At 43.0% G+C, this 12,500-nt stretch overlaps 1 protein-coding gene across 1 annotated transcript in view; it reads right to left on the bottom strand.

Moving 5' to 3' along the window:
• Positions 1-8,077: 8,077 nt before the first annotated feature.
• Positions 8,078-12,500, bottom strand: part of LOC134460183 (uncharacterized) — a 4,469-nt gene continuing 46 nt past the window's right edge. The window contains exons 1-10 of the mRNA XM_063212635.1: positions 12,346-12,500; positions 11,623-11,719; positions 11,389-11,523; positions 11,152-11,285; positions 10,921-11,057; positions 10,645-10,738; positions 9,964-10,302; positions 9,563-9,725; positions 9,356-9,483; positions 8,078-8,723 (exon numbers count right to left, since the gene is read on the bottom strand). The exon at positions 12,346-12,500 is cut by the window's right edge and continues 46 nt beyond it. Coding sequence (XP_063068705.1) covers positions 8,385-8,723; positions 9,356-9,483; positions 9,563-9,725; positions 9,964-10,302; positions 10,645-10,738; positions 10,921-11,057; positions 11,152-11,285; positions 11,389-11,523; positions 11,623-11,719; positions 12,346-12,495 — 1,716 coding nt within the window. The 5' untranslated portion in view covers positions 12,496-12,500 and the 3' untranslated portion in view covers positions 8,078-8,384. The remainder of the gene's footprint in view (positions 8,724-9,355; positions 9,484-9,562; positions 9,726-9,963; positions 10,303-10,644; positions 10,739-10,920; positions 11,058-11,151; positions 11,286-11,388; positions 11,524-11,622; positions 11,720-12,345) is intronic.

Below are 12,500 nucleotides of genomic sequence, written 5' to 3'. Positions count from 1 at the left end.
ATAGTGTCTCCTCTCTACACAGTAAACATAGTGTCTCCTCTCTACACAGTAAACATAGTGTCTCCTCTCTACACAGTAAACATAGTGTCTCCTCTCTACACAGTAAACTTTGTGTATTATAAGCTACATTCACACACATCGCTATTAGCTGAGCAAGGGAAGTCAACTGAATGTCCATGTGTTCCAGCAAAGTGAGGAGGTGAGGTGAGGTGAAGAGAGTGGAGCACAACCTATACAATGTTGGGTGGATTCCGCTAAAAACATCTCACTTCTGCAATGGCAGAATTTCTCACTTTTGCAAGGGCAGTTAAACTGGCGGGAATGTTTAGCGAACGTTTAGTGAACGCAAGTGGCGAGTAGGAAAGTGAGCGAAAAGCGAGTAATATGTGTGAATGTAGCTTCACCCTTTCGATACCCCCTGCTGTACCCCTTTCCAATACCTGCCCAGTGTAGTACAGTGGTTTCCAGAGCTGCACGACCAGTCAAAAACCCCAAAAAGCATTTCTACGGTAAAATATACTTCACCGACAGTGAAGTCTCGTCAGTGGACCTCGATAGCTGTTGTAGTAGAAAGTGAGTAGCAGTAGTGAGAGAGAGTTGTTATCACTCCTCTTAAGCTCACTCACCATGAAGGGGGAAGGGGTCTCCTCTCTGCACATACATTTTGAGGTATTATCCAATCTGTTGAAAAACTCCAGGCACAACTTTTACAGTTAAGTAGTGCCCTGACAGTATGCCTCTTTTCCACTGCCGGATTTGTGGTAGACCTACAGCTCAACACAGCGTAACTCAGCCGCCACTTTTTACTCTACGATTGAGCTGTGTCGTGCCTATTCGAAAACCAAAAAGTGGCGGCCAAGTTGAACTGTGTCGAGCTGTAGGCCTACCAGAAAAACGTCAGTGGACAAGAGACAATATAGTCTCTTCAGCGGACCGCCAGGCTGTTGTAGAAGTGAGGTCCTGTAGTGAAGGAGATGCCCTACCTGATTTTGGAGGCAAGCCAGTATCATCCGAGTGTGTGCACTTAAGTGAAAGCCCAACTGGGAAACTCCAAATCCCATTGTCATTGTCATTGTGACAAAGCACTCCACAGCACACAACGAAAATGCATTTATGCCTCACACGTGCAAGGGGGCAGCCCCCAGTGTTGCCCCAAGGGAGCAGTGCGGAGGGGTGGTACCATGCTCAGGGTGCCTCAGTCATGAAGGAGAAGGGGGCGAGCACTGGTTAATTACTCCCCCCACCAACCTGGCGGGTCGGGAGTCGGACCGGCAACCTTTGGGATACAAGTCAGACGCCCTAACCACTTACCCATGACTGCCGATGAGTGTGTATGTGCACCTAACCACTATACCGTATACCAATAATTACCTGACGTTACATTACATGCACGTTCTGTTTATAAAACGAAAATTCAAGAGAAGCGTAATGAAATTTGGACTGCCTAATTTACCAGCTGCATCTCATTTCCGCTCTGCCGTCATTCGATGGAATTTCAGCGCACAGAAAATTTGCAACGCCCCTTAATTAAATATCCAGCATTTATTCTCCACTCACCTGTCTCCGGTCAGAAATGTTCTTTCTTGCTCGTATGACTCACTCCCACGCCACCAGATTGGTCTCCAAGCTTCGGGTTCCGACCTCCAGGACTGCATCCCTCCTTTCCAACCGGTCTCCTACTCGCCATCTCCACGGAAGACTTAAATACCCCAGACCTCGCGCATTTATGCTGGCGCAGACGTTGCCCGAGCTCTCGGTTGGTGCCCTGAGCGATTCTCCCTCTCACCTTCTCAGCGGGAGTCGGCGTCTCTTCAAAGCCTCTGCCTCTGCGGTTCTCCGCCTGTTGAGCGGGCCCGGCACCGGTTTCTGCTCCATGCAGCAAGCCCGTCTCGGCCGCACCACACTCACTGCCGCCGCCCTCTCACCTACTTGCAACTGCCGCCTCTTCGCCGGCTGCTGCTCTCACCAGTCTACGCAATGCCGCTGCCCCCTTTCAACCTGCAGCTGCATTTCTCTTGCCTTCGTCTGCTGATATCTACGTTGCCCTCCTCGGATGGCCTCTTGCTGCCCATGCATTTGTTACCTCTACTCGGGCCCCTGCTCCCTGACGTTATCAGATACCGAAGTAAACAATCGAGGCCGCCATCTTCGACATGGAGCAGCTCATGCACTACTCCTATCCCAATTCCTCAACCGCTTATTCTGGATGGCCGCATGCCAATGTTCTCACTCACCACAGCTCATGCTCACGGTCACTGCCGTACACTTTCTCATTTGTCGTTTCGGAGATTCACGACATTCGTGCCTGATGCTGACCTGGACCCAATGCCCTTGCTTCCATTCTCAGATGCGATTTCCATTAATTCACCCGCCACAGTGCCTCCAGACTCATGCTCTATGTATGACTCTGGACGCCGTGGCACTACGGACGCTACATACTGGACAGTTGGGTGCCGCTTCAGGATATTTCATCCTAATCGTGCCACTCCATTCCCTCTTTTTCCACCCAAGATGTTTCCATCTTCATTACGCACGCCAACGCCATCCGGAAAGACGGTGCTCCACGATCAACGCATACTTAGCAGGCATCAATTTTCTTCCATGGCTTTCTTTTGGTCCGCCCTGTGAATCCTGCTCATTCTCCCGTAAAGGGCCTGTTTACGGCAGAGATGATCTCCCCAGACCGGGGGCTTCCCCACCACTGATTGGTTACTCGCCTCCTGCCTAGGCATTCTGAGGCACAGCTTTCTGTCCACCCAACTGGATCTCATGCTAGTTGCAACGTTTGTCCTGGCGTCTTTTGGGCTCGTCATATGCAACGATTTCACTGCCAGACGTTTTAATCTGCTCATTCCTCCTCAATTCTACGAGCTCCGCATCCGCCCTTGATGTCGTGGCCATTCTGTACAACCGACCAACTGGGAAAGACATGCTATTTTTCATTTACAACGTGGCTTCCCATCTCCAGCCCTACCAAATCCCGGCTCGCTACATCACTTGCTACATCACACATCACTGGCTCGTGAAATCGCTTGCTCGATCCTGGCCCTGGTTTTGCATTTTTGGGCTGCTTGCCTAACCTCATTCTTTCCATTGCTGATTGTTGATTTTCCATCGTTGCTTTTTTGGGGTGTCCGCTCAGAGTTCACACATATCTGCCGGTGCAGATACTGCCCGAGCTCTCAGTGGCGCCCCGTACTCCCGAGCTCGAGAATGTTGGCTGCATAGACATTTCTCGGCCTTGGCAGTACTTCAGCACAGCCAGCGATCTTGCCCAATACGCCACGTAATCTCTCAGCTTCTTGAGTGCAGTGGTCCCTGCGGACCGCGTGAAGCACTTTGATGATCAGTCCACCGCGTGGACAGCACGATCACAAGAAGTCCATTCTCCAGCGAGAACGAAGATGTATGCATCCATGTTTAATCCAAATTTCAGAGAGTGAACTATTGAAATTACACTTAGCTGATGCTTTTATCCAAAGTGACCTTTTTGGTTACAGTTCCTGGAAATATGTGGGGTTAAATGCCTAGCTCGAGGGCGCTTCATCCTTGGACAGAGGTGTAGGGAGGACTGGTAAGGGTGGGATTCAAACCCGCAACCCTGTGGTCTTAAATCAACCTCCCTCCCACAAGGCCACAGCAGCTAATGTTAAGTAATATATAAAAACATAAAATAAAATGAGATACCAAAGTGCCAGGCTTGTTGGGGAGGCAGTCAGGGCACATCCAGTAACCCTAGTGATGGCCACTCCATCATCAGGCTATTCATTGTGCCTGTAGTAACGCCAAACTTCATTGGGTCTCCAAAGCCTCTTCATTTCCCCTGGATGGCGGCTGGAGCACACAGGCACACATACATGCACGCACGCACATTATTTCTCTCTCTCTCTCTCTCTCTCTCTCTCTCTCTCTCTCTCTCTCTCTCTCTCTCTCTCTCTCTCTCTCTCTCTCTCTCTCTCTCTCTCTCTCTCTCTCTCTCTCTCGTGGCCCTCAATGGCTGATGGAGCACTGCTGTGTATATGGGCAAATATATAGTCACCATCAGTGTGCTCCTCTTTGCAAAAAAAAGAAAAAACATTGAAGAACATGGACGTGGATGTTGAAAGACACAAAGTAAACTTTGCCATGAGTTTTGAAGTGTTGCCCTTCCAATGCCTCCTCTAGTGGATAAACCTGTCCTCTGCCTGCCCAGTGCAATTTCAGGCAGGATTTTCAAGAGCTGCACAACCTGTTGAAAAAGCTCCAACCACCGCTTCTACAGTTAAGTAGTGCCCCGACAGTGAAGTCTCTTCAGCGGACCTCAATGGTTATTGTAGTAGTAGAAAGGCAATTTTGTGAAGGAGAGGAGAGTTGCCCTTCCCACCATGGAAACAAACGAGAGAGAGAGAGAGAGAGACAGAGAGAGAGAGAGAGAGAGTGTGTGGAGAGAGAGAGAGAGAGAGTGTGTGGAGAGAGAGAGAGAGAGAGTGTGTGGTGTGTGTGTGTGTGTGTGTGTGTGTGTGTGTGTGTGTGTGTGTGTGTGTGTGTGTGTGTGTGTGTGTGTGTGTGCGTGCGTGTGTACCAATTATTACATGAAACTTAACTGACGCTTTTATCCAAAGTCACTTTATTTGCAGGGTTTATTGGTTACAGTCCCTGGAAATATGGTGGGTAAGGTGCCTTGGTAACAGCTAATTTATAAAGCCGTGTCTTAAGGGGTTAAGTCCACCTCCCTACTAGGCCACGGCTTCTAATGCTAAATAAATTTTAAAAAATGATTTTTTTCTCACTGTACAGGTGTGTGTGTGTGTGTGTGTGTGTGTGTGTGTGTGTGTGTGTGTGTGTGTGTGTGTGTGTGTGCGTGTGTGTGTGTGTGTGTGTGTGTGTGTGTGTGTGTGTGTGTGCGTGCGTGCGTGTGTACCAATTATTACATTAAACTTAACTGACGCTTTTATCCAAAGTGACTTTATTTGCAGGGTTTATTGGTTACAGTCCCTGGAAATATGGTGGGTAAGGTGCCTTGGTAACAGCTAATTTATAAAGCCGTGTCTTAAGGGGTTAAGTCCGCCTCCCTACTAGGCCACGGCTTCTAATGCTAAATAAATAAAAAAATATATGTTTTTTTTCTCACTGTACAGGTGTGTGTGTGTGTGTGTGTGTGTGTGTGTGTGTGTGTGTGTGTGTGTGTGTGTGTGTGTGTGTGTGTGTGTGTGTGTGTGTGTGTGTGTGTGTGTGTGTGTGTGTGTGTGTGAGTGTGTGTGAGAGAGAGAGACAGAGACAGAGACAGAGACAGGCAGAGAGAGTAGTGTGTATGTGCACATAGTGTATGTGTGTACACAGCAAATTTCAGAGTGTTAAATTCAACTCCGAGGGTGTTAATTTTAACACTATGAAAGTGTTTATTTTGTCCCAATCTCTAGAGTGTTAATTTAACACTTTCAAAAGTGTTAATATCCAGAGTGTTACAATAACTCCAAACAGAGTTAATGTTTAACTCTCTGGTAACACTAAACGGTGTTACCTTCTGATTACACCAGTGTATAGAGTTACTTTTTAAATCTAGAAAAGTGTTGATTTCACACTAGTCGGTGTTTGATACAGTAGTGTATAGAGTGACTTTTTAAATCTAGACATGTGTTAAAAGTACACCAGTTGGTGTTTAATACAGCCACATGCCGAGTTACTTTTTAAACCTAGAAAAGTGTTAATTTTACACTATTTAGTGTTTTCCAAAGCATAGAATGAATGGGACAATGCTGTTTAAAACTGGTGTTAAAAGTAAATATGGTATAAATACAAAGCAAAGCAAATACAAGTTTAGTTTTTGTAGTGTATTGGTGTAAACCCTTTAACAATCCAACATAGAATACAGGAGGCATACACAGTCAAATACGTTCTAAACATTTTATTGACATTGAAAATCAAGCGATGGCATTCATTTTAGCAAAGGTGGCAGTAAGGTACAATATAAACATTTCCATTGGAGTAATACGAAAACTGCTTATCATAAGGTTTATAATGAAATAATTCTGCAACATTAGCAAGGTGAAAAGGACAAGGAGACTCTTCAATACAAAATGCACTGTAATGTTCATCAAAACCCAAGGTTACCACTTCCCGCAGTACAAGATATCCACAGCCATCCTTCACTATCATATTAATAATTTTTTTGAATGAAGGCATATCAGACTCTATGCCACAACAAACAAACAATCCAGCATGATATTCTGTACCAAAATATTTTATCCAGTTAGTTATATGAACATCAACATTTGAGCTCAGGTTAAGAGTCTGACATATAACTTCGTATCCCTCCAAACTGGATAGTCTTTCCACATGTATTGGTCCATGTGTGAACCTTTCAAAATTAAAACTTTCCCAATTGAAGGCCATGTGTGATTGATGTGCACTCACCATAGTTTTTGTTACATTTTTGAAGTTCTTAACAGAGCGCTTAAAAAAATTGTGCTTGGCCTCGAAACGCATACACCAAACATGAAGAATGGGGCCTATTTTTCTAATACAGTTGGGATAGTGAACTAAAAAGTGGTGCTTTGGTATCAGTCTTTTGTTTGGGAATATGGTCTTGAAAAGGCTGTGGTGATCTGAAATCAAATGCTTAAGAAAAATAACCATGCCTTCTGTTACACGAGGAGAGAAAACTATATACACAATTTGTAACAAAAGTAAGAGCAAGTGCCATACAGAATCAGTATTTCAAAGAGATCTCCAAAAATGAGTGGTGTGTTGCGCAACAAACACCACGCCTGGCTCGCATTTAGCCCAAGGTCTTTACTATCATCAGTTTTCAAAGCAGTTGGACGATTTTTTCTTTCCATGTATCCATAATTGAAAGCATGAATGCGCTCACACAAATCATTCATCGTAATCCTCTTTGTATCAACCAGGTGCTGGTAAACAAGTTTTAGCTCATACTGAGCCACACCTTCCAATATATCGTGCATTATGTCCACAGCAAAATTATCACATGTGTGGAAATACTCAAGTGTGTTAAACAAGCAAGATCTTTTGACACCAAAAGCTGATGACAATTGTGGATTGTCTTGTAAACTGCTGAGATGTTGAGAATGAAGTTCTTTAGAACGAAAAATTATGCCAGGTTGATCCTCTGAAAATATTGTCTGCATCGCATCCCTGTCGGCTAAGCAAAAACGACAACAATATGTGGCACTGAAGGATTCCACAAATCCAAAGAGACCATGAAGTGCAAGGTTGTCCCCAGTAATTTGAACAATACTCCCCCTTAATGGTATGTCAGACATCGGTGTGAGGACACCATCCATTTCCAAACATTTCAAGTCATCCACAAGAGGCTTTAGAATAACATCAAAGCCATACTTTTTAATGTCTGTTGTGTGGAAAAGCAAAACAAGTTGAATGTTCATCAACACAGAGTTAAATTTTGGAGGAAGATTCCGCAAAATAAAATACACACAACCAAGCTTGTGTATGCCCTTCTTGGACCCTAAGGGATTAGCCGTCTCAAAATCATCATAGTAAAGTTGTAGTTGCAACGCATGTCTGTCAAATGAAAATAATCTGTTTGTGTTAACATATTCCCCATCACAAATGTCTTCATAAATCCCTTTGTTGACTTTTGTCTGTTGGAAAGCACGTAGTATCTCCTTGTTGTTGAACATTGATTTGAGTGTTTCAAGAAGTGGGACATAAACCAATTTATCGGTTATAGGAACCTGGCTATACATGCCTGTTTTCTTATCACGTCGAACATCAAATCTTACTCCTAGGACATGTTCCACTGGTTGCACTATTTGCCACTTGTCTTCATAGTACCTCTTGCGTTTTGCTAGCGTATTAAATTTATTCAGTGGATTTTCAATGGAACGAAAACATCTCTCAACTGTGTCAGAAAGCTCTAATGGAATATTACGAAGAATTGCCTCCTTTGCCTGGGTTTGTATGCCATCAACCAAATCTTCAATAGTCTCAACTGCTGCTTGAACTGAACTCTGACCAACCATGTTAGTCTGCAACTGAGCAACCAAAGATCCACACATGTCATTCAAATTAGCTTCAGTAACGGAAGAGCTCTCCATCGTTTGTCCTTCACCTTCACCTTCAACTTCATTATTTTCTGAACTCTCAAGGGTAGTATGATCCCATCCACCCTCCTTCTCACTATTGTCTTCCATGTCTGGGGTAGAGGAAGGAATACCATTTCCATGAATGTTAACTAAATGTTTCTTAAATCCAGAATAAGTTCCAAACACCGATGAGCATCCAATTTCTCCACAACATAAACGCAAATATTTTCCTGGATAAAGGCCATGATGAAATTTTAAATGACGGCAAATTAAATATGAATTTGAATGTAGTGTTTTGCAAATAAAACAAGTAAACATAAATGACAAATATTTAAGGCCCTAAATTTGGCAAATTACTTTTTCATGTTGAGAAATCTGGCCCTCAGTTCCCTGACTCTCGGTTTTTTCTTTTGTCTTGCCAATATCGATATTGTACACAGCTGTTTGAATGAAGCAGTAAAAACCATCAAGTGCCTCACAATATGACGTCCCGAAAACAAAGTGTGCCTTGAACAGTTCGTCAAATGCAGCTACTGATGTTTGTGCTTTGCATGGTATTGCCTGGTTGTCAACGATGATGTAGAACTTGTGGATCTTGTTCTTCTGTTCCCCGACGCAGAGCATGAAGGGCTGAGATGGTTCCAGGCTGGACAGGAAAATCTGCATGCTTGTACCAGCCTATAACAAAGAAAAATAACAAAAACAAAACAAACAAAAAAATAACTATTTCATTCCATCAAATAAATCCAACCCTCAGCTCATCCAGACCTTTGAGTGGAGCATACCCTAGGAAAAAAATAAACTAACACAGCGAGGTGGCCAAAGTAGAAGTACTTTTGGTGTGTAATTACAACAGTAGCACATGATGTTATGTAATGAGATAGATGAGACTGTGTTATTACGGCAAGACACCTAACTACAAGAGACATAGGTGGGAAAGAAACTGTTTTTTTTTTGTTTTTGTTTTTTTTACTTTTAATTGTCCACTACTGTAAACACCAGATATAACCGTGATCAACACCATGAAGGTTTAGGTTCAACATTGTCAATACACATAAGAATGGAATAGAGAATATGAGACTCAATTGCCTTCATATACATACTCTATGCCATGGACTACACAGGTGAGCAAAATTTAGATCTGACAGGGATACAGAATAGGCCTACACGATATACCACACACACACACACACACACACACACACACACACACACACACACACACACACACGCATGTGCGCGCACACAAACACACACAGACCTGTGAAAAGACATATTGCTACAGTCTTGAAAAGAAGTGCACTGATTACCTGCAAATATCGCACCAAGTAATCCTCTGCCTGGAGTGCACTGATTTTCGCAGATTTCTTGTGACCCTTCGATGTTGGTGGAATGAGATGCAGCAGCAGGCATAATGAAGCGATATCAATGTCCCATCCTACACAGTACAAAAACAGTTTTAAAATATGTACCAGAGAGTAAGAGAAAGATAAAAATGTCAAATTAACAAGACTTACCACCACCATCGCCTTGGGCAGATCTAAGAAGCTCTTCGACATGTGCAGTGGATACCAGCCCTTTGGCATCTTCAATGATTTGTGGTCTGAAGAATGTTGTCCACTTCGCCAGGAACTTCCCAGATGTCTCAGGTCCAAAAAGAGCAAGGAAGTCCTGCTCAATCTGGGATGAAAAAATAAAAATTAAAAGGAATACTTGGTGGTGATCACATGAGATCACTAAATCAAATCCTATCACAAAACATTATGATATGTACACAATTATGAAATACATCAAATTCTGAGGCAATATAAAACCTATATGCACAGCATCAGTTCAACTGGGAAATGATGTAACCTAAGCCTAAATAAGCTGAAGTGAAACTTTCCAAAAGTAATTTATAGACACAAAATATACTTACAAGGCCAGGTATGTCAAGAAATCTTGGGAACGTTTCGAGGACATCCACAGATGTGTCGGGATCATGGACAAGTTTCTGCCGGTGTTCAAAAGTGGCCATCATCTTCTCTCGAACTACTGCATCATCAGCTGAATGGTTCATCATAGATAGAGCCTCTACACACTCCTGCCCCGTCAACTGTTGTATTGGAGAAGCTGAGGGTCTTGCAGCCTTTGGCCCACCACTGCTGTCATCTTCTGCTGCTGCTGCTGTCCTTGAGTGATCAGAAAGACTCCGTTGCACTGTTTTGAGACGCCATGAAATGTAGCCGGAGCCTGATGCAGGATCATAAAAGTGTTCCTACAAAGATAATGCATGTACCGTATGAATTTAATGCATTCAGATGCTTTACTGTTTTTACAATGAGAACATTTCGTGATTTAGACCTCTTGTTTAACCACTTTTTATAGTGTTTTGTATGTTTATATTAATATCCTTTTCTCAGTGTTATCCTTATCCTTAACGTCTGCCAATTATTGTTCACTAGCAACCCATTTTATTTATTTTGATGTCCTTGTTTTTAATTCAACTGTTAAGCACATCAAATTGCAGGTCTTCAATAAATTGTGTTACCCAAAGAATCTAATTATTCAAGTTATTACTGATATTTAGACAACTTATTTAGACAATACTAAAACATACATATCCATGCTTGGACAATGGATCCTCCAGGTACGGGAATAACGCCACAATGCCTTGCGCATACTTCAGCTTAATGGCCTGGGAAGGGATCCGGCTGAAAGGAGAGCACAACAAGAGGAGTGTGCAATACATCATTAGTAGGAATAGGGATATCTGGGGGCAGTTGACAATTAACAAGATTAAGTACACTCTACTAATTATGTAGTTATTGAGGCATCTTTGGGTGAAAAGCGTTAAAAATATATTATTTTGCCATGAAAAGCCTTTCATACATACCCATGCTGCTCCACCATGTCAGCGACCAAGATGTTAACAAGCAGTCTCCGAGTTGTAGCTGTAAGTGACTTTGTTTTATGGTACTCCAGGAAAATCTTCTCTCCCCCTGGTTTTCTTAGAAGCACTTGATTGACCATCTGTCAATACAGTTACAAATAATACTGCAATAAATATTTGTTCCACCTGCGAGCAAGCATTAGTAAGTATTCTACAGTTGACACAATTGCTTACATTTTTGGCAGCTTCTCTTGGGGTCTCCCTTCTGAGTATCTTACTTGGAGTCTCGGAGAAACTGTCATCCAAAATTACCGTAGAGGCTTCAGATGAACATGATGCAGCGGAGGATATCGACACGTCCAGAGAATCTGAAAAAGAGAGCCCATTAAATCACACAAAAAGCTGCCCACTACATTTCATTATACACTTAAGTCTGAATAAATGCTTCATCATATCACTTGAGGTATTTACCATCATTCACATGTGCATTTAACAACAACTCTCCCTTCTCCACTAGTTCGGAGAAGATGTCTGCATCCACTTCTGTTCCAGTAGAGTCTTTGTACATTACATCAGTCTCAGGAGGCAGACCAAATTTCTCCATGACTGTATAAAGAGAACACATGTCATTTTTCCACGTCAGAACTCCACTACACAATGATAAAAAAAGTAGCATTAATTTACCAGATTCAAAGGATGTCTAACCTGCTAGGTGAAACTCCTGGTAATTATATGTCCCATCATGCTCTGTGACCTTGACATATTTCTGTTTCTGTTCGAGCTTCACCTTCAGAAGCATCCTCTGAAAGAAAGCATACCACAGGCAACATTGCACTTTGAATAGTAGGCTATACCATGTCAGAGAACGAGCCTTATGGACAGAAGAGGTGGCAAAAGAAAATGTAGAAGTAAAAAACGAAACCTGTTTTTGTTGTTTTTTCCAACAGAAGTAATCAAATCATTAAGTGTGGGGGTTTTATCTTCAGTAAGAGCACAAAAGTAACGTACAATACAATAGGCCTAACTGGTTTAACAGTTGGGCTAGATTACCACAGAGCCGTGTAGCTCTGGGTTGCCATATCACAGGCTAATGTTGTACTGACAGACACCATACATTTACTTCCAATTTTACATTGGCCAGCTCTGCAGATACATTTCCCAAAATTAAGTAATGATAGTCAAAACCATTTTGGATCACATCCAAGGTCAACACAGAAAAAAACGTTCATGTAGGCATGCAAGAAGTTCAATTAAAATCGTTTATAATACATTTGAATGACTGTGTGTGGCTGGCTGGCCGCTTCTGGTGTATCAACTTGAGGGGGGCAGCCTCATTCAGAAGTCTGACCACTGGTCGCATTGCGCACGACGTTCTTTGAGAACGACTGTACCACGTGAAGCAAACTTTAACAATATTGGAAATCTTACCCAGGCTGAGCAGGGCGCCAGAAGACCCACAAAACACCTAGAGTCACGGCGAGTACGATTATTAGGAGCAGAAGCACGAAGATGACCTTCCAGTCGTGCTGCAGACACAAAACACAAAGTGCCGTTACCTTTTGCAGTACAATTGGACATTGCTC

This window comes from Engraulis encrasicolus, chromosome 12, assembly GCF_034702125.1.
Source record: "Engraulis encrasicolus isolate BLACKSEA-1 chromosome 12, IST_EnEncr_1.0, whole genome shotgun sequence".
In the NCBI taxonomy this organism is placed as follows: Eukaryota; Metazoa; Chordata; class Actinopteri; order Clupeiformes; family Engraulidae; genus Engraulis; species Engraulis encrasicolus.
The sequence above is the reverse complement of the archived record's forward strand: the minus strand, read 5'-3'. Positions and strand labels throughout refer to the sequence as shown.